This window comes from Bufo bufo, chromosome 4 (assembly GCF_905171765.1).
Source record: "Bufo bufo chromosome 4, aBufBuf1.1, whole genome shotgun sequence".
NCBI lineage: Eukaryota > Metazoa > Chordata > Amphibia > Anura > Bufonidae > Bufo > Bufo bufo.
In genome coordinates this window covers 181596663-181619624 of record NC_053392.1, presented here as the reverse complement: position 1 = coordinate 181619624, position 22962 = coordinate 181596663, and the positions used below count along the sequence as shown (strand labels likewise).

Below are 22962 nucleotides of genomic sequence, written 5' to 3'. Positions count from 1 at the left end.
AGGCTCCTGGCTCAGAGACCGTTGAGGAGGACATCAGTGACGTGCAGACAGTACTCGATGATGTAGCCGATCGCAGTTGGGAGCCGGGAGATGAAGGGGCTTCATTATCATCGGGAGAAGAGGGTGGCAGCTTGCGCATGAGGCAGCAGTGGAGCCACTAAGTCGGTAGTGTGGCCGGGAGTCAGCAGGGTGGCAGCAGTGGGAGGTCAGGAGTCTAACGTGCCCGGGGTAGACCACCCGCCTCACAGGAGCCTACCAGCCCGGAAAGTGGTGGTGCGGGGGCTAACGGAGGCAGTGGCGGTAGCAGTCAGTCAGTGCGGAGTGTTGGGGGTAAAATCACCTACTCAGTGGTGTGGCAGTTTTTTGTTAAGCCACCGGAGGAGGCTGGCCATTTGTGGAATCTGTGGACAGAAGGTAAAGAGGGGCCAGGACAGAAGGTAAAGAGGGGCCAGGGCACCACGGCCCTGCATCAACATATGCAGCGTCACCATAAAGTGGCCTGGTAGAACCACGGCTCCAATGTGGTGGTCCAGCCTGCCGCAGCAACAGCTGCATCACCCAGTGGCACACACCCGATTTCAGGTAGTCAAGGCTCCACCACCTCAGCCGAATGAAGCTGTCTGTCCTTCCCATCATTTGCTGGTCCTGATGCTCCTGCTCCTAGTTAGTCATTCCGTCCGCAATCGATCACCGAAGCGATTGCCAAGAGACAACAGTATGCGTGAACTCATCCAACGGCGCAGAAGCTAAACGTGCTCCTGGCCAAATTGCTGGTACTGCAGTCCCTCCCTTTCCAAGTGGTTGACTCTGCACCTTTCAGAGAACTGATGGCTTGTGCCGAGCCGAGGTGGAGAATCCCAAGCCATCATTTCTTTGACAAAAAGGCAGTTCCAGCCCTGCACACACATGTAGAACAGAAGGTGAGCCAGTCCTTGAGCCTGTCGGTGGAACTGTAACTACGGTCAAGGACAATATATGTCCTTTACGGCCCACTGGGTAAATGTGATTCCTGCCCAGCCAAACCAGCAACTTGGCCAGGTAACGCCGCTTCCGCCTCCACGTTCTCATGCTGTTGGTCCAGCGACAATGTCCCCCTCTGCCACCTCAGCCTCCACTGCAGGGATAATTCACAGTGCCCCACCAGCATACCACATGTGCAGGGTATGGCGGTGTCACGCTGTTCGGCACCTAGTTTGCCTGGGCGAACCGAGTCACACAGGGGAGGAACTGCTCCACGTCCTTCATCAAGAAATTGAATCCTGGCTTTCTCCGCAACAACTCAAAATCGGAACCATGGTAACAGACAACTGGAAGAACGTGGTGTCGGTGCTGTGTCAAGGAGGGCTGAGTCATGCGCCCTGCATGGCGCACGTGTTCAATCTGGTTGTCAAGCGTTTCCTGAAGACTTCCACCCATCTGCAAGACATCCTAAAAATGGCCAGGAAACTTTGCATGCACTTCTGCCACTCGTACACCGCCAAGAACTTTCCCCCTCCTTGAGCTACAGCGGAAGAACGGCGTCCCCCAACATAGGCTGATATGCGACGTTTCCACCCATTGGAATTCCACCCTCCATATGTTGGACCGACTGTACGAACAGAGAAAGGCCATAAACGATTTCTTGATCATACAGGCAGACAGAGGTACTCCCCTGTGTAACTTCGATGTTAGAAAGTAGCAGCTCATGCGTGACACCTGCCGTTTGCTCGAACCTTTTAAGGAGGCCACGTTATTTGTCAGTCGCCAGGACTACGGTATGAACAACGTCATTCCACTGATTGATATCCTGGAAAAGATGCTGGTAAATCTGGATGGTCAGTGGACTGGAGACGTGGCGCCTACATCTTACGGCCACATGAGCACTGTGGGGGCTGAACTGGTGGAGGAGGACATTGGAGCACAAGCAATGTGTAGCGAAATGGGTGGTTTTGCTACACAGGTGACAGGAGAGGAGGAGCAGGAGCAGCCGGAGGAGCAAGAAGGAGATTTGGAAAATGAGCCAGATGACCCAGACACACCATGGCAGTATGCAGTGAAGATGGAGGTAGGGAGTACCTCCGAGTCACTTTTGCAGATGGCCCGATGCATGCTCGCTTGCGTAATGACAGCCAAATTGTCACCATTTGGCAGTAGGGATGACTACTGGCTCTCCACCATGTTAGACCCTCGCTACCGGTCGGAAATGGGGTCCTTTTTTTTTTACACCTGCTGAGAGGGAGGACAAACTGAACTACTATAGAGACATCCTATGTAGTCAGTTGGCCGCTGCCTATCTGCGCCATCGTCCATCCTCTCGCAGGTCTGACTGGGGTGGGGATGCTCTGCACTCACGTTCCACTGCCATGGCTGCTGGCGTGGTGGCAGGAGCAGAACCAGCTCCATCAGCAGCATCCTGAGTCTAAATTCGCTGATGAGCAGCTTTCTTCACCCACACAGTGAAGAAACTACTCACCAGCAGCTGGACATAGAGCAGAACCTGAACCAGCAGGTGGTGGCATACTTGGAGAGCACCCTGCCAGCAGTCATTGAAGATCCGCTGTACTACTGGGCAGCTAAACTGGATTTGTGGCCGTAAATGGCCGAGTTTGCCCTGGAAAAGCTGTCCTGCCCGGCCAGTAGTGTGGCATCAGAGCAGGTGTTTAGTGCGGCGGGAACCATAGTTACCCCAAGGAGAACTCGCCTGTCCACCCAAAATGTGGAGAAACTGACTTTTGTCAAGATGAATCAGGCGTGGATCAGCCAGGATTTCCACCGACCAATGCCTGATGCATCAGATTAGATCATTCATGCTGCCTCACCCAAACCTTGACAAAAGAAACCGGTTTCCTCTGGCTAGCCGCCTCAGCTACTATTCTGATGCTGCCACCCGCCTGATGACACACATCTGATGCCAAGTGCTACTTCTTACACCCATCATCATCAGCGGTTACTGTTAGTGCCACCCATTTCCCTACTCTGTCACCTTGCCACTCTGTGGTCTCCTGATTCTGCTGCTACCTCAACACTATGTCACCTTGCCACTCTGTGGCTTCCTCATGCTGCCACCTTCACACTATGTCAACTTGCCACTCTGTGGTCTCCTGATTCTGCTGCCACCTAAACACTGTCATTTGGCCACTCTGTGGACTTCTCATGCTGTTCCCACCCTCCCCACTTCAGGACTGGGCCACAATTTTGCCTTTTTTGCCTGGTTGACATCATAATTTATTTGACCCTTCTTCTGATCTGTCAGAAGGAAGGAAAAATGAGACATACAGCTGCTACATAGACAGGATCCGTTGTAAGGCCTGTATGGTCCCATCAGAATTGGCTTGTGACTTGGTAGCCAAAAGCAGGAGTGGGTACAAAACACAGAAGACATGCAAATATTTCATTCACGTGTCATCTCTGTTTTGGATCCACTCCTGTTTTTTTTTTGGGGCATTAGCAATACTGATGGATTACTGACCAAATGCTGAAGGATGCTCAACAGACAGGATCTGTTTTTTGGGGGTTATTGTTCTGACGGATCAGAGGAAGGGCAAAGTAATCAGTGAGGTCAACACAAACTTACTGCTGACACCCACTCCACTCTGTCAGGGGGGGGCTCTACTTGTATAAGTGTTTAATAGAACAGGTTCTGTAGACATCTATGTGGAATCAGCTGACGACGGTGTAAAAGAAGTGCGCTTTTTCACACTATAGTAGGATCTTGGGCTTCTGCACGGTTCTTTATAGCTGATGCTAACATGGACCTGTAAGGCTGAGTTCACACTTTAGTTATTTGGTTTGTTTTGGCTCCGTAACTGCCTAAAGAAAAAGTGAAGTGTGCAGTGATTCTAAAAGAGACGCCTGTCTTCTGCGTGTCATACTGACTCACAGTATTGTTTCACTAGCGCAGCAGACTTCCTGTTCGTGTTACTGCAAGGCACAGTGTTCTACACCACTATACAGGCTCTCTGCAGCCAGGAAATAGCTGTTTTTTAACGCGATTCGCCACATATTATTTGAGATCAAATCTTTTCAGAAAGTTCAGCGAACCGACAGAATCAAATTTTTTAGAAATTCGCTCATCTCTAGTTGCGACTAATAGGAGATTCTTTGGAAATTAATTTTCAGCTTAGCAACGTCAGTGAACTACGGATGACATACGGAGGGTAAAAACGGACACACGGACCAACCACGGACATCTTCACAGATCAAACATGTACTCTTTTTTGACACGGAAAAGCTTCACTAATTACCGTATATATTTAAATAAAATAAAAAAAGCTTCACTAGATTTAAACAAAAAGAAAAATCCAAATAAAATAGCCATGGACGGGTCATCAAGCCAACTACTGAAAGTAATGGGTGTTATTGAATGAGGAATTTTTGATCTTAAAAAAAGGTATTTTCTGAATTATAATTTTTTTTTAAAGTGCCCGGAGAGTGGTAAAAATAATAAAAACACTTCAACGTACCTTCTTGCTCTCTCCGATCCAGGTCACTGCTCTATCCTCTTCACCTAGGCTGAAGTCAGTGACGTGTTAGCGTAAAAGTCATGACTCATATCACTGCAGTCGAACAATATGTCGTCAGCTGCAGGTCAGGGAATGGGATCGGAGTGTGCAGGAATGTAATTTACATTTTTTATTTTTTTTTTGTTTTACCAGTTTCCTGCACTGCTGAGGCCATTGACTTGTACACTGCTGAGGCCGTGCTTGTACGCTATAGGAAAAACCGCTAGTCTAGTGGCCGGGACTGTGGGAGCACACACAGGTTGGTGCTTTTTTCTATAGTGTGCAAGCATGACCACCACTGATGGATTGCAGGGTGGTCATAACCACGGAAACAAGCAGTGTATAGTGTATAAAATAAATCAAGCCAGCAAAGGAAGCAATATGGATAATAACAATACATTAGTAAGTGCCTTGAATTAACTTCCTTTACATAATGAATGCTATTTGCTGAAGTGAGACAACCCCTTTAAATTATACCAGTTGCTAGTGTGTGTCACTCCATGACAAACCAACATAACCTACTCCACAATCAGGCAAATTGTAAATGTGTATTCGTTTGCACAATTAGAAACCTGTCAGATGGAGGAAATATTTGCATTTCTTATCAGATCATTCTCATAAGGAATGCATTGACAAGGACAATCATAACGTGCACTGTGAAGAAATGCTTACATTTCTTGCCGGAATAACAGAGGAATGGTACAGTGGAGAGTCCTAAGAAAATATGCTGCAGAATTTTTTTTCATGGGGAATGCAGGTATTCACTAAAACAGAGCTCTATAAATGAAGTAATATAAAGTACATAAATAAAACAGAAAACACATGAAGAACCCATATCTTAATGTGCCGTATTTATTTATGCATGCAATATGTGTGTGTAGAGCACATTTGTTCTTTTCAGATCCTGCCGTGCCAAAAATCTACAAGTTTTTTTTCTTATTGCTGATAATTAAAACAATCATCCAACCAATGACTGTGTCCCCTCTTTCATTTGATTTCCACATCAAAATAAAAAAGGTAATTTAAAAAAAATTAATATTCCCTTGAGATGATAAGCTAAATGAAAGAGTAAGTCCCATCACATAATAATGGCAAGCGAACCCTTTGGGAAATCGTTGACTCTCTCAATTCAAGGTATTCAAAGCTCATTGAAAAGTGTTCATTTGGAATGCAGATATCAAAGATGATGCAAATGTTCAAGAGAAATGTAGAACTTACCAGATGTTCTAATCCAGCTTTGATGTTTACCGAAACCCTGAAAGAGAAGAACAAAAGTTCTAAATACTTGCTAAATCCTTGTCCAACACAATTTATTCAAGATCGCCCACAGCTCCCAGACGTTTAAATATTGACCAGCATTGTATCGCGTTATCTGTAGTAGCACCGGGATATAAAAGATTTATAAGAGCTAAAACAAGAGAGAAGTTAAAAAACAGCTACAGAAAATGTATTTCGTATCCCCAATGAAGACTGAAATATCTTCAGAATGACGTTAAAGAGACATTCCCACAAAAAAAATTGTGTGCATAAACAAATATCTTATTATCATCATTGGTATCTTTATTTCCATATTTACAATAAACACATAAAAACAGGGGGGAATTAAGACTAAGGGGGAGATTTATCAAGATGGATGCTTTCTGCGCTGGTCTCAATATCCGATGCGCTGCCCGAGGACGTGGTGTAAATGAAGATAAATTTGTCTCTGCTGTTAGATATGCCCCTTCCCCATCCTTACCACGCCCTCTTTTTAAAAAGTGCCAAGGTTAGCATAAAAAGAGGCACTTGTATTTTTTTACCCATAAAAGTCACAATAAAAAAGTAAAAAAAAAAAAAAAAAACACACAGCTGGTGACTTTTTAAAAGCACTCTTGTGCCGCAAGTGAGATAAATCTTCCTCTAGGTTCACATCAGTGTTCGTTAAGTCTAGTAGTCTGTTCAGACTACTGGAATTACCAAATTCGGCACAGCCAGGGATCGGCAGGGCCCTCCGGTATTCTATCACTATAACGGGATCTGTCAAGTTTTTGGCTTTCTGTCAGCAAAATATCGCTGCACGCAGAATTTGTTCTCTGGCAGAAAGCCTATATTTTTGTATGACACCTGACGGATCCCATTATAGTGAATAGGGAGACGGCGGGGCACGGTGGGGTCCGGCTACACCTGATATGATAATTCGGTAGTCTGCACCTCAGCCCGAACATATTACTGGATTTACCAAACGCGGACGTGCATACAGCCTAAAGGGTCAGTTTTCTGGTGTATAAAAAAGCAGCAATTTCTGGCACAAGTCCTATTTTGCACAAAAATTTACAGATTTTCCCTCTTTCAGGCACTCGTCGCTTTTGTAAAATGCGGGCAGAGTATGGGCAGCACCTTTAACAATGTGTGTGCCAGAATACTGCTGTACAGACCTCTCAAGGTTCTCAATCATTTTGGAGCCTGCACGTTTTCTTATTAAGACTGGAATCAGAAGTGCCAAACGGTTCTAGTTTAGGCCACGAGTCCGAGTGAACCCGTTAAAAAGCCGAGCCTTTTTGATAATCTCATACAACTGAGTGACGTTCCTTTGATATAGCAATAGTAGGCTAATCTCCATTGATGTAAACCAATTTAGTTAAAATGACAAACTATATGGTAAATGGTACAGAACTAACCAGTTGAATGTAACAACTACGGACTGTAAGTATCCAATGGCACGCAATAACAAACACCCTTCCTAGTGAAAGAAGGTTTTTTTGTCTCAGCGATACCCCAGAACACAAATAATTTCACTGGATGCTTTCTTTGTAGCGAAGTAATTTGTATGACAAATTATGAAAGTAAAGCACATCAATCAAAAATTAAAGATTCTGTTGGTACAAAAATGTTTCATGAAACCATCTTTTGGTGTAAATCCTGTATTTGTGCTGAATACTGTCAGCACTGCGATAAAAGCTGCGGAGGCAATGTAAATGGTTTATGTCTAACATGTTCAAGCTGTTTATTTTCCTACACTCACATCATATCACAAGGAGTTCCTCTGCTTTGCTTGAGTGGAATATATTTGGTGTTGGATCAACAATTACCTAATACATGATATGCATGGCACCATAATGATTAAAATCAACTTTCGCTGCCAAGATGCTCTCAAATCCATTCTAATTCTACAGCACATTCGTACCAGTGCTTTGGAGAATACTGAGTAATACTGTCTCCTTCATACAAGTTACAATTTCTATCAACTTCTTCTAGGTGGTCAGACTTAAAGGGGTTATTCAAATTCTAAACGATCCCCCCAATGTCCAGGCCCCTTGTATACATTATGCTTACCTGCTCCCCGTCACCTGCGTCCCTGCGCAGCCTCCTCCCTGTCACGCAGATCAAAACATCCATCGCGACCTGCTATTGGCTGCTCCCCCTGCCGCCGAATGTTTTGATCCACGCGACGGGGAAATGCAGCAGTGGCTGTGCGGGGATCCAGAGCAACGCGGGTGCCAGGGAGCAGGCAAGTATAATTCATACGAGGGGCCTGGGCATTGAAGGGGGGGGGGGGGGGGGGGATCTTTTAGAATTTGGATAACCCCTTTACATTCTGTTCAATATGGCTTTACCATTGACATGACATTCGAAGAGGAAGTGGCAAATGGGAATCTGTGTTGGTCCCGTGTTCATATGTGCCCGCATTGCTGAGAAAAATGATGTTTTAATGTATGCAAATGAGCCTCTAGGAGTTACAGCAATGCCCCCATTGCTCATAAAGGATCATCTGCATATATTGAAATATTTTTCTCAGCAATGCAGGCATATATGAACATATGAAGGCATCTGTGAGACCAACACAGATGCCTTCAGCTGCCAAGCACACATACAACAGGTCAGCCAGTTTCATAGCTACAAATCTGCTGACAGGTGTGCTGTAAAGGGGTTGACAAATGGCATTTATCATGTTGACAAAGTTAATACAAGGCACTTGCTAATGTATTGTTATTACCTATATTGCTTCCTTTGCTGGTTGGATTCATTTTTCATCATATTACACACTGCTCGTATCCAAGGGTTATAACCACCCTGCAATCCATCAGCAGTGGCCGTGCCTGCACACTATAGGAAAAAGCGGTGGCCGGGACCGTGGGAGTGCACAAAGGCACGCATATACAGCCGCTTCCATCCCGGGCAACCTCGTATCTGCGCTGGAGCGGTGGCCCTAACCCCTGGATATGAGCAGTGTATAATGCGATGCAAAAATTTATCAAGCTGGAAAAGGAGGCAATATGGAGAATCACAATACATTAGTAAGTGCCTTGTATTAACTTTATCTACATGATAAATGCCATTTGCTGAAATGAGACAACCCTTTTTAAAGGGAATCTGTCACCAGCGACCTCCCTATCCACCTGTCTGCATAGACACATAGCTGTGGTTCACCTGCTTGCTGTTTTCCTTTTGTTGATCTGAGGCTCTGCACCCAAATTATGACACTTTTTCTTAAAATTAGGCCTTTGGTGTAATGAGGGCATCATAGATAGAATGTCTCAACCAGATACCATTAAGCTACATTTCATGTAGACATAAAAAAAACAACTAAAAGTTAGTTTATTATGTAAATTTCAAAATGAGATCAGAATATTCAGCCTGAATGCTAACCTGATGAGATGGCATAAAAGTCCTATTAGATAGGCAGAAGTTTCTCATTGATGAGCTGCAAGTAACGATTTACAGAGTCGTTTGTGCTCAAAAGTCGCTCAATTACACAAAACAATAATTGTTATTGTGATTGTTGCTCGCTTGTCCCTAGAGACAATAGCATTTACACTGATTAAAAGATGGAATGTATCAGTGAATAATGATAATCTTTTGGTCAGGAGGATTTGTCCAATCCACAGAAAATGAACAATTTATCGTTCATCATTCGATTTTTACACACCAATACATGCAATGATAATTTCTCCATTTCAATTATATGAAAAATTCTAATGATAATTGCTCTAACAGGCCCTTAAAGATCCAGCACATGGATCTAAATACTTTTGTAATTGCATCTAATTAAAAATTTAGCATAGACACTAAGTTATTCAATAAAATGTATCTGTATAGCGCCACCTGCTGTTTATTCTTTTTCTTATTTCTTTGTCCTGCTCACTGAGATGGCCGCACATGCTCAGTTACATCCTTCAAGTACCTCCTGAGCTGTGATTGGGAGAGAGCTGAATCAGAAAAGAGTTGTGTTAGGCTAGGTTCACACCTGAGCGTTTTACAGCGAGTTCCTACGCGCTGTAAAACGCTCAACAGGCAAAAACCAATGTTTCCCTATGGGCATGGTTCTCACCTTAGCGTTTTACAGCACATACGAACGCGCTGTAAAACGCCCCAAGAAGTACAGGAGCTTCTTTGGGGCGTATTGTCGCGCGTTCCCGCCCATAGACTTCAGCGGGATCGCTCCTAAATGGGCGTTTGCTTGTTTCCGCCTTTAAAAACGCCAGTAAAAAGAGCTCATCGAATACGCTCAGGTGTGAACCCAGCCTTAGGGAGAGCATGGACATGCCCCATTAGCTGCAGCAGAAAAGACACTCCCCTTGAGATGTCAGTTTGATATAGATCTAGCAGAGCAATGAATGTGGAGATTAGTCATAGGATAACCCCTTTAAAGGGTTTCTATCACTTCGTATGCCATAATTAGCTCTCAGACACTAGCGATCCGCTAGTGTCTGCTCTGGCCAACCATCCTAATATAAGAGCTTTTTGGGCAGCCGTTTTGCTAAAAAAATAACTTTTATAAATATGCTAATGAGCCTCTAGGTGCTATGTGGGCGTCATTAGCACCTAGAGGCTCCGTCTACCTTCATACACAGCCACCGCCCAGCGCGTCCCTCCAGCCCGCCCATCTCCGGATGAATGCGATCCTCCGTGTGACGCAACGGACGAATTCTCGCGCATGCGCCGTGCGCGGCTGTATTCGGCGCATGCGCAGAGAATGTCTGACCGCTTCCCTGCTCAGACATCTCCACTGCGCCTGTTCCTTGGAGCACTATGACGTCATCGGCGCAGGCGCAGTGGAGATATCTGAGTAGGGAAGCGGTCAGACATTCTCTGCGCATGCGCCGAATACAGCCGCGCACGGCGCATGCGCGAGAATTCGTCCGTTGCGTCACACGGAGGATCGCATTCATCAGGAGATGGGCGGGCTGGAGGGACGCGCTGGGCGGTGGCTGTGTATGAAGGTAGACGGAGCCGCTAGGTGCTAATGACGCCCACATAGCACCTAGAGGCTCATTAGCATATTTATAAAAGTTATTTTTTTAGCAAAACGGCTGCCCAAAAAGCTCTTATATTAGGATGGTTGGCCAGAGCAGACACTAGCGGATCGCTAGTGTCTGAGAGCTAATTATGGCATACGAAGTGATAGAAACCCTTTAAGTTTCTGTCTGACACATTGAGTTGAAGGGCGGGATAAATTACATCTCCAGATAACCATTTTTAACCCCTTCCCACATTATCGCGTACATGCACGTGATGGGATCAGGCGGGTGCAGGAGCTGCACCCGCCCGATCCGCAGCATGGGCCCGGCTGTTACTGATCTCCACACACACTGATGCCGGCACATTAACCTTTTCAGATGTGGCGGTCAGCGCTGACCGCGGCACGTGCAGGGTATACAGAGAGAGGGGGCTCCCTCTGACTCCATTGCCCCCCCCTGCTGCGCTGGCAGGGGGTCGATGGTTGCCATGGCAGCCTCGATGCCTTACACAGGCATCGGAGCTGCCAGCCTACGGAAGCCCATGAGATCAAGCCTGAGTGGTGGGTCTCCTAGGCAACTGTCAGCGTCTCACTGTGTGAGACTCTGAAAGTTCAATTCAGTACAATACAGAATGTATTGTACTGAATTGAAACAGGGATCAAACCCTGAAAAGATGTCCCACAGTGGGACAAATATAAAAAGTAAAATAATGTGAAAAATAAAATGTGTTTTTTTTGCATAATAAAAAATATTCAAGTTTCAAGTAAAAAAAGCATCCTTTTTCCAAAATAAAGTAAAAAAAAAAAAACTATGTAAAAAATAGAATGAAAAAAAATGAAAAGTAGACATATTACAAATCGCCGCGTCCGTATCGACCGGCTCTATAAAAATATCCCATGACCTAACCCCTCAGGTGAACACTGTAAAAAAATATAATAAATAGAATGGTGTTAAAAAAAAATGTAAAAAAAAAAATGAAGTTTTTTGTCACCTTACATCACAAAAAGTGTAATACCAAGCGATCAAAAAGTCATATGCACCCCAAAATCATACCAATCTATCAGTCATCTCACCCCGCAAAAAATTAGACCCTACCTAAGACAATCGCCCAAAAAATAAAAAAAACTATGGCTCTCAGAATATGGAGACACTAAAACATGATTTTATTTGTTTTAAAAATGCTGTTTTTGTGTAAAACATTAATAAACAAACAAAAAGCATACATATTAGGTATCGCCATGTCCATAATCACCTGCTGTATAAAAATATCACATGGACTAACCCCTCAGGTCACCTTACATCACAAAAAGTGTAATACCAAGCGATCAAAAAGTCAAACACACTCCAAAATTGTACCAATAAAACAGTCATCTCATCCCACAAAAAATGAGACCCTACATAAAACAGTCGCCCAAAAAGAAAAACTATGACTTTCAGAATATGGAGACACTAAAAAAATCATTATTTTTTCAAAAATGCTTTATTATGTAAAACTGAAACAAATAATATTTGGTATTGTCACGTCCGCAAAAACCTGCTCTAGAAAAATACCACATGATCTAACCTGTCAGATGAACATTGTAAATAACAAAAAAGAAAAATGGTGCCAAAACAGCCATTTTTTGTTACCTTGCCTCACAAAAAGTGTAATATAGAGCAACCAAAAATCATATGTACCCTAAAATAGTAATCGGGGGTTTACACACCCTTGATCCCAATTGTTCATCTTGTTTTGCACTTTATCTGTGGACACAACTTATTTTATTTGCATTACCAATAAATGTTATGTTTTAGGATTGCCTTTTTGAATAATATGATTTGACCCTAAAATAGTACCAAAAAAACCTGCCACCTTATCCCGTAATTTACAAAATGGGGTCATTTTTGGGAGTTTCAACTCTAGGGGTGCATCAGGGGGTCTTCAAATATGACATTGCCCTCCAAAAACCATATTGCATTCCTTTCCTTCTGCGCCCTGCCGTGTGCCCATACAGTAGTTTACAGAAACACCCCATTTGTGATCGTAATCTACAGAATCAGGGTAATATATATTGAGTTTTGTTTAGCTGTTAACCCTTGCTTTGTTACTGGAAAAAATTGATTAAAATGGAAAATCTGCCAAAAAAGTGAAATTCTGAAATGTCATCTCCATTTTTCATTAATTCTTGTGGAACACCTAAAGGGTTAACAAAGTTAGTAAAATCAGTTTTCAATACCTTGAGTATGTCGTTTCTAAAATGGGGTCATTTTTGGGTGGTTTCTATTATGTAAGCCTCACAAAGTGACTTCAGACCTGAACTGGTCCTTAAAAAGTGGGTTTTGGAAAATTTCTGAAAAATTTCAAGATTTGCTTCTAAACTTCTAAGCCTTCTAACGTCCCCAAAAAATAAAATGGGATTCACAAAATGATCCAAGCATGAAGTAGACATATAGGGAATGTAAAGTAAATACCAATTTTTGGAGGTATTACTGTCTATTACAAAATGTAGAGAAATTGAAATTTGCTAATTTTTCAAATTTTTGGGTAAATTTGGTATTTTTTTTATAAATAAATAAGATTTTTTTTTTTTACTCCATTTCACCACTGTCATGAAGTACAATATGTGACGAGAAAAACTCAGAATGGCCTGGATAAGTAAAAGCGTTTTAAAGTTATTACCACATAAAGTGACAGATTTGCTAAAAATGACCTGGTCCTGAAGGTTAAAACTAGCTTGGTCTTGAAGGGGTCACTTTAAAATAATAATTTATGAAGATAGACGTAATTTTGCAATGTATTTCTTTTACCTTTTTGCTCCTATCTTCCGTTCTGGGTTGTGGTCACATGATCATGTCAATGCAGCCCTTTCTCATTTTCTCTGATGTTATGTCCATGGGCGTGTCAAAGCAGAAACAGGGGCAGTGATTGGGGAATGTCTATGTAACTCGGTGGGAGGAGCTATAAACTAACTGGGCGTTGTTAGGGGCGGTGCTGGAGCTGTGGCAGAGAATGGAGAAGTGCATCATGGGATTGGCTGGATACAGCAACAGAAAGTGCTACATAAAGGATGTAATAAACCAGAGGGATTCGTTTTCATGGTGAAAAATGGTCCAAATTGGAAAATAAGGGTACATTCAAACGTCCGTATGTGTTTTGCGGATCCGTGCAACATGCGTTCCGCATTTTGCGGACAGCACATCGCCGACACTCTCATAGAAAATGCCTTTTCTTGTCCGCAATTGCGGACAAGAATAGGACATGTTCTATTTTTTTGCAGAATGAAAGTGCGGATCCGCAAATGCGGATAGCACATTCCGGTCCCATTGAAAATGAATGGGTCCGCACCTGTTTTGCAAAATTGCGGAACGGATGCGGACCCATTTTGCGGACGTGTGAATGGACCCTAAAGGCGTGGGGAAAATGTACACGAAAACTGCATGAAAATATCAGTTAAAAATTATTGTAATAGTGGAATAACCCTTTGAGGAACTCCCAAATCCTGACCACTATTACAGGTGCCCTCAATACTACAGGTGCCCTCAAATGCATGGAAACTTCTCGCTCATAATCTGCAACATCAAGACTTCCCCCATGTTATCCTGTGCGGCTGAAAATTATCTATCCCTGCATTTACATTTTGCAGCGTACATAATGTGCTATTGAATTCCTGTATGGATTCAATTCAATGGGAAATTGATTTTGTAGTGGAAAACACTGCAGAAAAATCCTTGTAGAATTGATTGGATTTCCACTGCAAAAAATATTTCCAATTGAATTGAATAGAGAGATTTTCATACAGCAAATCTGCACCAAAATTCACATAAAAAATCTGCAACTTTGTAAACATGGTCCTTTTTCAACCATCTCTGCATCCATTTTCTGTCCATTTTTAATGCCCATTTTGCAACAGTTTTTCATGGCCATTAAAAATGGCTGAATTTCATTGGCTTTTTTTTATTTATTATTAAAATCCCAACCCTTGCAGTGCCCTCAGTATACATAATGTCCCCCATAGTGGCCCTCAGTATACATAATGTCCCCCATAGTGGCCCTCAGTATACATAATGTCCCCCATAGTGGCCCTCAGCTGCAATAATGTCCCCCATAGTGGCCCTCAGCTGCAATAATGTCCCCCATAGTGGCCCTCAGCTGCAATAATGTCCCCCATAGTGGCCCTCAGCTGCAATAATGTTTCCACTAGTGGCCCCAGCTGTAATAAATGTCCCCCATAGTGGCCCTCAGCTGCAATAATGTTTCCACTAGTGGCCCCAGCTGTAATAAATGTCCCCCACGGTGGCCCCCTAGATGGAATAATGTCCCCCATAGCGGCCCCTAGCTGTAACAGCAGTAAATATTCTCCCCGATACTGGCCCATAATGTCCCCCATAGTGGTCCTCAGCTGTTTAGCAGAAGAAAAATAAATCACTCCCCTCATCCACTTACATGCACAGGGACAGTTGCTCCTCTCTTGATTGTGAAGGACCTGTCAAAGGATCTGCGCTAAGAGCGATGACGTCATTACGGGCTCCCAGCATGATTGTGTTGTGTGTCATCATGTTGAGAGCAGGTCCTTCACAATCAAGAGCGGAGTGACTGCCTCTGCGCATACAAGAGAATAAGGGAGTGATTTTTTTACAACCCCTAGAAGGCCATATTGAACTAGTCTATGTGTTTTTTCTTTTTTTTAAACCAAAATTTATTTCTTTTGATTCATTCAAAACAGATACATTGCATACAATCCAATGCTTACAGAGTTCTATTACACAAGTCCATTAACGAGTTTACTTTCAGGATTGACATCATGAGCCAATCAAGACATAACTCAAAACCCTCCCTCCTCCCTCCTCCCTCCCCCCCCCCCCCCCCCCTATATAGTCTATGTGTTTTTAACGGCTGTTAGACAGGTGCACTCCCAAGCAGCCTTTAAAGCCAGTCCTGTTGATTTCAATGGGGACTGTCTAGCCGTGGAAACGTCCTATTTTTTGATGGCCTCGTTAAAAAAAAATATAAAAAAATGGTCACGTGAATAGCCCCATAGACTTTACTTGGTGCTTAAGGCTACTTTCACACTAGCGTTGTTTAAATCCGGCGTTCAATTCCGACACCGGAACTGCCCGCCGGATCCAGAAAAACGTGTGAAAACGTATTACATTTGAATCCTGATCAGGATTTTGATCACAATGAAAAAATGCTTTGAAAAAAACGGATCCGCCATTTATGGACTTTAACTTTTTTTTTAAAATTTTTCAGGTTTAACATGCAAAAGCCGGATCCGGTTTGACTGAACACACGGCGCCGGATCCGGCGTTAATGCAAGTCAATGGGGAAAAAACGGATCCGGCGTTCAGTCAAAGTGTTCAGGATTTTTGGCCGGAGGTAAAAATACAACATGCTACGGTTTTCTGAAAAGCCTGATCAGTCAAAAAGACTGAACTGAAGACATCCTGATGCATCCTGAATGGATTACTCTCCATTCAGAATGCATGGGGATAAAACTGATCAGTTCTTTTCCGGATTTGAGCCCCTAGGACGGAACTCAGCGCCGGAAAAGAGAAACGCTAGTGTGAAAGTACCCTTACATAGCCGTGTGACGCCCATTATGCAGACATTTTTAACGTTTGTGTGCATGTAGCCGACCATTCCTAATAAAAGTACACCATCAATTAAGACAAGCTCTTGCAGAAGAAGAAGTTGTCTCTTGACAGCATTGTCTGTGCTGGAATTAAAACTGAAAGGATTTAGCGGGAGGGAAAAAAAAATTCCAGGTCAAGAATGTTTGCCAACAGGTCATTATTTTCAAGGGTTTAAGCACAACTGCTGCTGAAAAGCTGATGAGAATCCATTAACAAGGAAAAGGAATTGAGCTGTCCATTATCTAGACAGGGATGAAGTCCTGAGGATTTCATGAGACATTTAAGTGCAACCTTCTTAATGAAGCTAATTTACCAGAGAGCGGGGAGGCTTTCTATCACTGGCTGATAACTCCCCGATGCGGTGTCTGGCGGTTATTTAGTGGTCTGTGCGCTGTGCTATCCCTGTCATGACTTTATCAATATTTGTACAACTTTGCCTCTCCTCTGAAAGCAGCCCTAATTCAATTACAGGCCTCAGAACTGATAACATGCTCCTGAAGTGCAGAATGGGAAGAGAATATTGGCAAATGAATAAAGATTTGTATCGAGACAACACACACGAGCACTGCAGGTCTCGCTCTAGCTTTTTTTTTAATCATCTTCTGTTTTAAATCTTCGGGGAACCAAGAGTTTCCCTTCCGCTCATACTGCACATTGATTTTTCAATTACACTGCAATATTAAATAATTAATATAGTGCCTATGATTGATGCTTTGCATTAGTTCAATATTAGGTTATCAATCAAAATCCACTTGGTTTAATGTAATAATATTGAGAAAGTGACATGGTGTGTTCATCCGATTTGGAGTTGAGGCGGCACAGCTCAGCAGTATGGAGGTGTAACATGAGGCTGATCTACTGTAAATGTTGTGGCCAAACAAGCGCCAGGAGCCACGTGAAGAAAGAAAGCATGGCTAATCAGTGGCAAAAAAATAAATAAATTAACAAATGTAAAAAAATAAAATAATTTCTGCTAAAGTTTTCCCCCCGATAGTATATAAAATATACTGTTGTTGTTGTGAAGGTGACAATGCTGATCACAGACATTTAACCCCTCAGATGCCATGGTCAAATGTCCCCACGCCATCTGAGGGCTGAAAACCCTGAAGCGCTGCGCTTCCGGACCTGGAGCAGTTCTCCCACCGGCAATCGGGGAAGCCGTTCATTTGTTGTGAAAGACCGGAGCCTGCTGGAGGCTCTGATGCCTTTCAGAGATATACTCCATTGCAGGTCTGCAGGGGAGAGCACTACATTGGAATAGAATGCATTTTCTATTTATCAATGAATCAAATTGTATTGCTAAAAACTGAAACGGCAATCTGATGATTGCTTGGGGTTAGGCCATTGGGGGTCAGCGATAACACTGATCATAGACATTTAACCTCTCAGATGCCATGGGCAAATGTCCCCACTGCATCTGAGGGCTGAAAACCCAGAAGCGGTTCTCCCACCGGCAATCACAGTAGCCGTTCATTAGCTGTCAAGGCTCGATGCTCAGATGCCTATTGTTTATTAAGCAAGAGACAGCAGGCAATATTAACCTAAATGGCCATTGTTCACGTCACAAGCTGCACAAGACACTGATGATCATAAATGTCTGTACATTAACCCCTTAAGGACTCAGCCCTATGGATCAGGCCATTTTTTGCAAATCTGACCAGTGTCACTTTATGTGGTAATAACTTTAAAACGCTTTGACTTATCCAGGCCATTCTGAGATTATTTTACCAGTGTCATGAAGTACAATATGTGACGAAAAAAACAAAGTAAAAAAAAAATCTTTTTTATTTATAAAAAAAATACCAAATTTACCCAAAATTTTTAAAAAATTCCAAATTTCCAAGTTTCAATTTCTCTACTTCTATAATACATAGTAATACCTCCAAAAATAGTTATTACTTATCATTCCCAAAATTATCCAAACATGAAGTAGACATATGGGGAATGTAATTTTATTTTTTGGGGATGTTACAAGGCTTAGAAGTGTAGAAGCAAATCTTGAAATTTTTCTGAAATTTTCAAAAACCCAATTTTTAGGGACCAGTTCAGGTCTGAAGTCACTTTGCGAGGCTTACATAATAGAAACCACCCAAAAATGACCCCATTCTATAAACTACACACCTCAAGGTATTCAAAACTAATTTTACAAACTTTGTTAACCCTTTAGGTGTTCCATAAGAATTTATGGAAAATAGAGATACAATTTAAAAATTTCACTTTTTTGGCAGATTTTCCATTTTAATAATTTTTTTCCGGTTACAAAGCAAGGGTTAACAGCCAAACCAAATATTTATGGCCCTGATTCTGTAGTTTACAGAAACACCCCATATGTAGTCGTAAACTGCTGTACAGGCACACGGCAGGGCGCAGAAGGAAAGGAATGCCATACGGTTTTTGGAAGGCAGGTTTTGCTGGACTGTTTTTTTTTACACCATGTCCCATTTGAAGCCCCCCTGATGCACCCCTAGAGTAGAAACTCCAAAAAAGTGGCCCCATTTTAGAAACTACAGGATAGGGTGGCAGTATTGTTGGTACTAGTTTAGGGTACATATGATTTTTGGTTGCTCTATATTACACGTTTTGGCACAGTTTTTATTTTTTGTTATTTACAACATTCATCTGACAGGTTAGATCATGTGATATTTTTATAGACCAGGTTGTCACGATGCGGCGATACCTAATATGTATACTTTTTTTTATTTAAGTTTTACACAATGATTTCATTTTTGAAGCAAAAAAAAATCATGTTTTAGTGTTTCCATAGTCTGAGAGCCATAATTTTTTCAGTTTTTGGGCGATTACCTTGTGTAGGGTATGATTTTTGCGGGATGAGATGACTGTTTTATTGGCACTATTTTGGGGTGCGTGTGACTTTTTTCAATCGCTTGCTATTACACTTTTTGTTTTGTAAGGTTACAAAAAATTGTTTATTTAGCACAGTTTTTATTTTTTACGGTGTTCATCTGAAAGGTTAGGTCATGTGATATTTTTATAAAGCCGGTAGATACGAACGCGGCGATACCAAATATGTATACTTTTTTTTTTTATTTATGTAAGTTTTACACAATAACAGCTTTTTTAAAACAAAAAAAATTATGTTTTAGTGTCTCCATATTCTGAGCCATAGTTTTTTAATTTTTTGGGCGTTTGTCTCAGGTAGGGGCTCATTTTTTGCGGGATGAGGTGACTGTTAGATTGGGCAAACGACTTTTTGATCGCTTGCTGTTGTACTTTTTGTGATGTAAGGTGACAAAAAAATTGTTTATTTAGCACAGTTTTTATTTTTTACGGTGTTCATCTGAGGGGTTAGGTCATGTGATATGTTTATAGAGCTGGTCGATACGGATGCGGCGATACCTAATATGTATACTTTTTATTTTTTACCAATTTTTTTTTTACTTTATTTGGGGAAAATTACGTTTTTGTTTATTTTTACTTGAAACTAAATTTTTTGGGGGGAAAACTTTATTTTTTCAACTTTTTTTCTCACTTTATTTTTTGTCCCACTTTGGGACTTGAACTGTTGGGGGTATATTCCTTTACAATGCATTCCAATACTTCTGTATTGGAATGCATTGGCTGTATGAGTAATACTGTGTGTATTACTCATACAGCTTCCGGGGCCTGTGAGATCCAGGGGGCTGGATCTCACAGGCTCTTCACCAGAAGGCAGCGCAAATGCCTCAGGAAGGCATCACGCTGTCTTCCATGCCATCGGGTCCCCCCCCCCAGCCCCATGGCACCGCCGCCGCACCAGGTAAAAGCCGCAAACCGCAGGTCTGAATTGACCTGCGGTTTGCGGCGATCGCCGACACGGGGGGGCCACGATGATTTGAGCAGGGACCTTGCTCCGATCACCGCCCGCTGGGCGGCGGTGATCGGAACAACACATGATGTAACGGTACGTCATGTGTCCTTTAGGACTCGGGAAACATGCCGTATCGGTACTTCATGTGTCCCTAAGGGGTTAAAGAGGTTACGCCACGACTGATGTAAAAAATGAAAATCAGAAATCATAAAGCACATGACAATCTCTTTCTAACAAAGCTAGAACCAGCCCTGTACTCACATTAATCCATTCATTGCTCTGCTAGATTTATATCAAGCTGACAGCTCAAGGGGAGTGTCTTCTCTGCTGCAGCTCAGGGGGCGTGTCCATGCTCCCCCTATCACAGCTCAGGAGGCAGTTGAAGGATGAAACTAAGCATAATACAGATACATTTTATTGACTACCCCAGTGACTATACTAAATTTTTTATTACATGCAGTTACAAAAGTATTCAGATACAGGTGCTGGTTTGAAAACTGATTTGAAATATTTTTCGTGGGACAAACCCTTTAATTTCTTGCCTTCAAAAGAAAGTGCTCATTGAAAGGTGGTCGAATTAACAAAGAAGAAGGGAGTTGTAGTCACTCTACTCCTTTTGGGGAGACAGCCTGACATGACGCTCTGAGATGACAAATAAAACAGGAAGGAGGAAGCACGATTACCATGAAAAAACATGAGGCCCTTCTCAGCAAGTGGCATCAATACGTACAGGAAATGCACACGCTGACCACATACCCAGAAAGCACTTCCACAGGCTCTTAAAGAGGACCTGTCACCTCTCCTGACATGTCTGTTTTGGTAACCACTTGCGTTCCCCATGTAATAACAATTGCAGAGCATCTATTCTTATGACTATGTTGTTCCGTTCTTTTCTTATTCCTGCTAGAAGTTTATGGATAAAGTTACAGATGTGTGTCCCCTCTCAATGGACAATGTGACACTGTGCAGGGACACACCCCAAACTGGTAACCTCCATCAGTACCTTTATCTGTAAAATTCTAGCAATAATAAGAGATTCAAAAGAGTAGGTGCTCCAGAATTGTCAATCCACGTGGAATATATTTATATACCTAAACAGACAGGTCAAGGGTGGAAAAAGGTCCTCTTTAAGAGGGAATGATATGCTTGAGATGCTATAACACTGGGAACGCTGTCTTTTTTTTTTCTTTATGGGTGTTCCAATTTGCAAATATTTTAATCTTGTAATCCCAATATTCAGCACAACACAAGAGGGCCAGATGTATTACTGCAGTAGATTCATTTTTGGACCTCTCATTTTGCTTGATATCAACTTAAAGGGGCTTTCTCATTAACAAGGTTTATCATCTATCCAGAGTTGACCACTTCTCAATGCACATCTAAGGGACTGACTGAGAAGGCCAAGTGCTGTAAAGGTAAATAGAGCTTGCACACCACCACTCCAGTCACACACAGGACCTGGGAATCCATGCTTTTGTGATTGTGAAGGTCCTTGCAGTTGGATTCCCAGCAATCAAACATTTATCACCTATACTGAGGATAAGTAATAAATGCTGTAATTGGGAAAACCCCCATTTAAGGCCTCATGCACACGATCGTTGTTGTGTACTGTTCCGCAAAATGGGGTTCCGTTGTTCCGTTTTTGTTTCCGTGTGTCTTCCTTTATTTTTGGAGGACCACCAGACATAAAGGAAGGTAAAAAAAAGTCTAAGACAGGTTTGCCATGCAAATGATAGGAATAAAACGGAGGCGGATGACAATCTTGTGTGCCTCCGCGTTTTTTAGCGGTCCCATTGACTTCAATGGGTCCGCAAACCGTTTTCCGCAGACAACAATAGGACAGGTTATATTTTTTTGACGGACTGGAACCATGGATCACTGACGCGGATGGCAATTGGTGCACTATCCGCATTTTCAACGGCTCCATAGAAATGAATGGGTCCGCATCTGAAACTCTAAAATCGGCGGAACGGACGCGGAGACAAACAACGGTCGTGTGCATGAGGCCTAAGAGTGATGGACTAAAGTTTACAAATCTGTCAGACACTTGCCTCTAATAGTTATGCTTTACCTGATACAGAAGTAATTGATGGAAAGGACAATACAATGTATACAAAAAATTAGCTAATATGGTGATTAGAACACAGGGAATGGGAAACGTGTAATTAAAAAACAGGAGGAAAGGATTTGCCAAAAGTGAGCAATGGAGAATAAAAGCTTAAAAGGAAATGTGTCATCAGAAAATGACCTATTGTTTAAATCATGTTTTTACGTTTAACATATTTTTAAAGAATTTTGGTGATGTTATTTTTAATTTTCCAATATCTTTATTTAAACAAAAAAACAAAATCCTGCAGTTTTCACACTGGCCACTAAGCCAAATAATAGGCGCCACTTCTTAGTCTGTACAGGTCACTTTACTGCAGTTACCTGCTTACCTATACACAGGGGTCACATCATTACAGGCAGGATTAAAATAACAGATAAGACAGCATTCACCATTCACAACAGGTGATATAACAGCTTTCTACTCTTTCCTTGTACAGGGGCACAGGGCATGCCTAGAAAACTCTCCCATAGAAGTCAATGTGGTCCCCTCCTGACCACTGTGTCTATGGACCATGGGGCTGCCATAAAGCACATTTCATAATGCTTTCTAAATGCTGTTAAGAACTCAGGCAAGATGGTTGCCCCCATAACCATTTTCAGAAAATAGAATTTAAAAAATCTGTAACCAGAAAATAAAAACATTAGAAAAAAAAAAAAGTGGCGACACCTTTCATTTAGGCTACATGTACACGACCGTTGTGTGTTCTGCGGTCCGCATGGACAGCCTTTAATA

At 42.4% G+C, this 22962-nt stretch overlaps 1 protein-coding gene across 3 annotated transcripts in view; it reads right to left on the bottom strand.

Annotated features, from left to right (window-relative positions):
• RSRC1 (arginine and serine rich coiled-coil 1) overlaps positions 1-22962 on the bottom strand; it is a 321466-nt gene that overhangs the window by 205583 nt on the left and 92921 nt on the right. For all 3 annotated transcript variants that reach the window (XM_040428147.1, XM_040428149.1, XM_040428148.1), the window contains exon 5: positions 5700-5736. In XM_040428147.1, coding sequence (XP_040284081.1) covers positions 5700-5736 — 37 coding nt within the window. The remainder of the gene's footprint in view (positions 1-5699; positions 5737-22962) is intronic.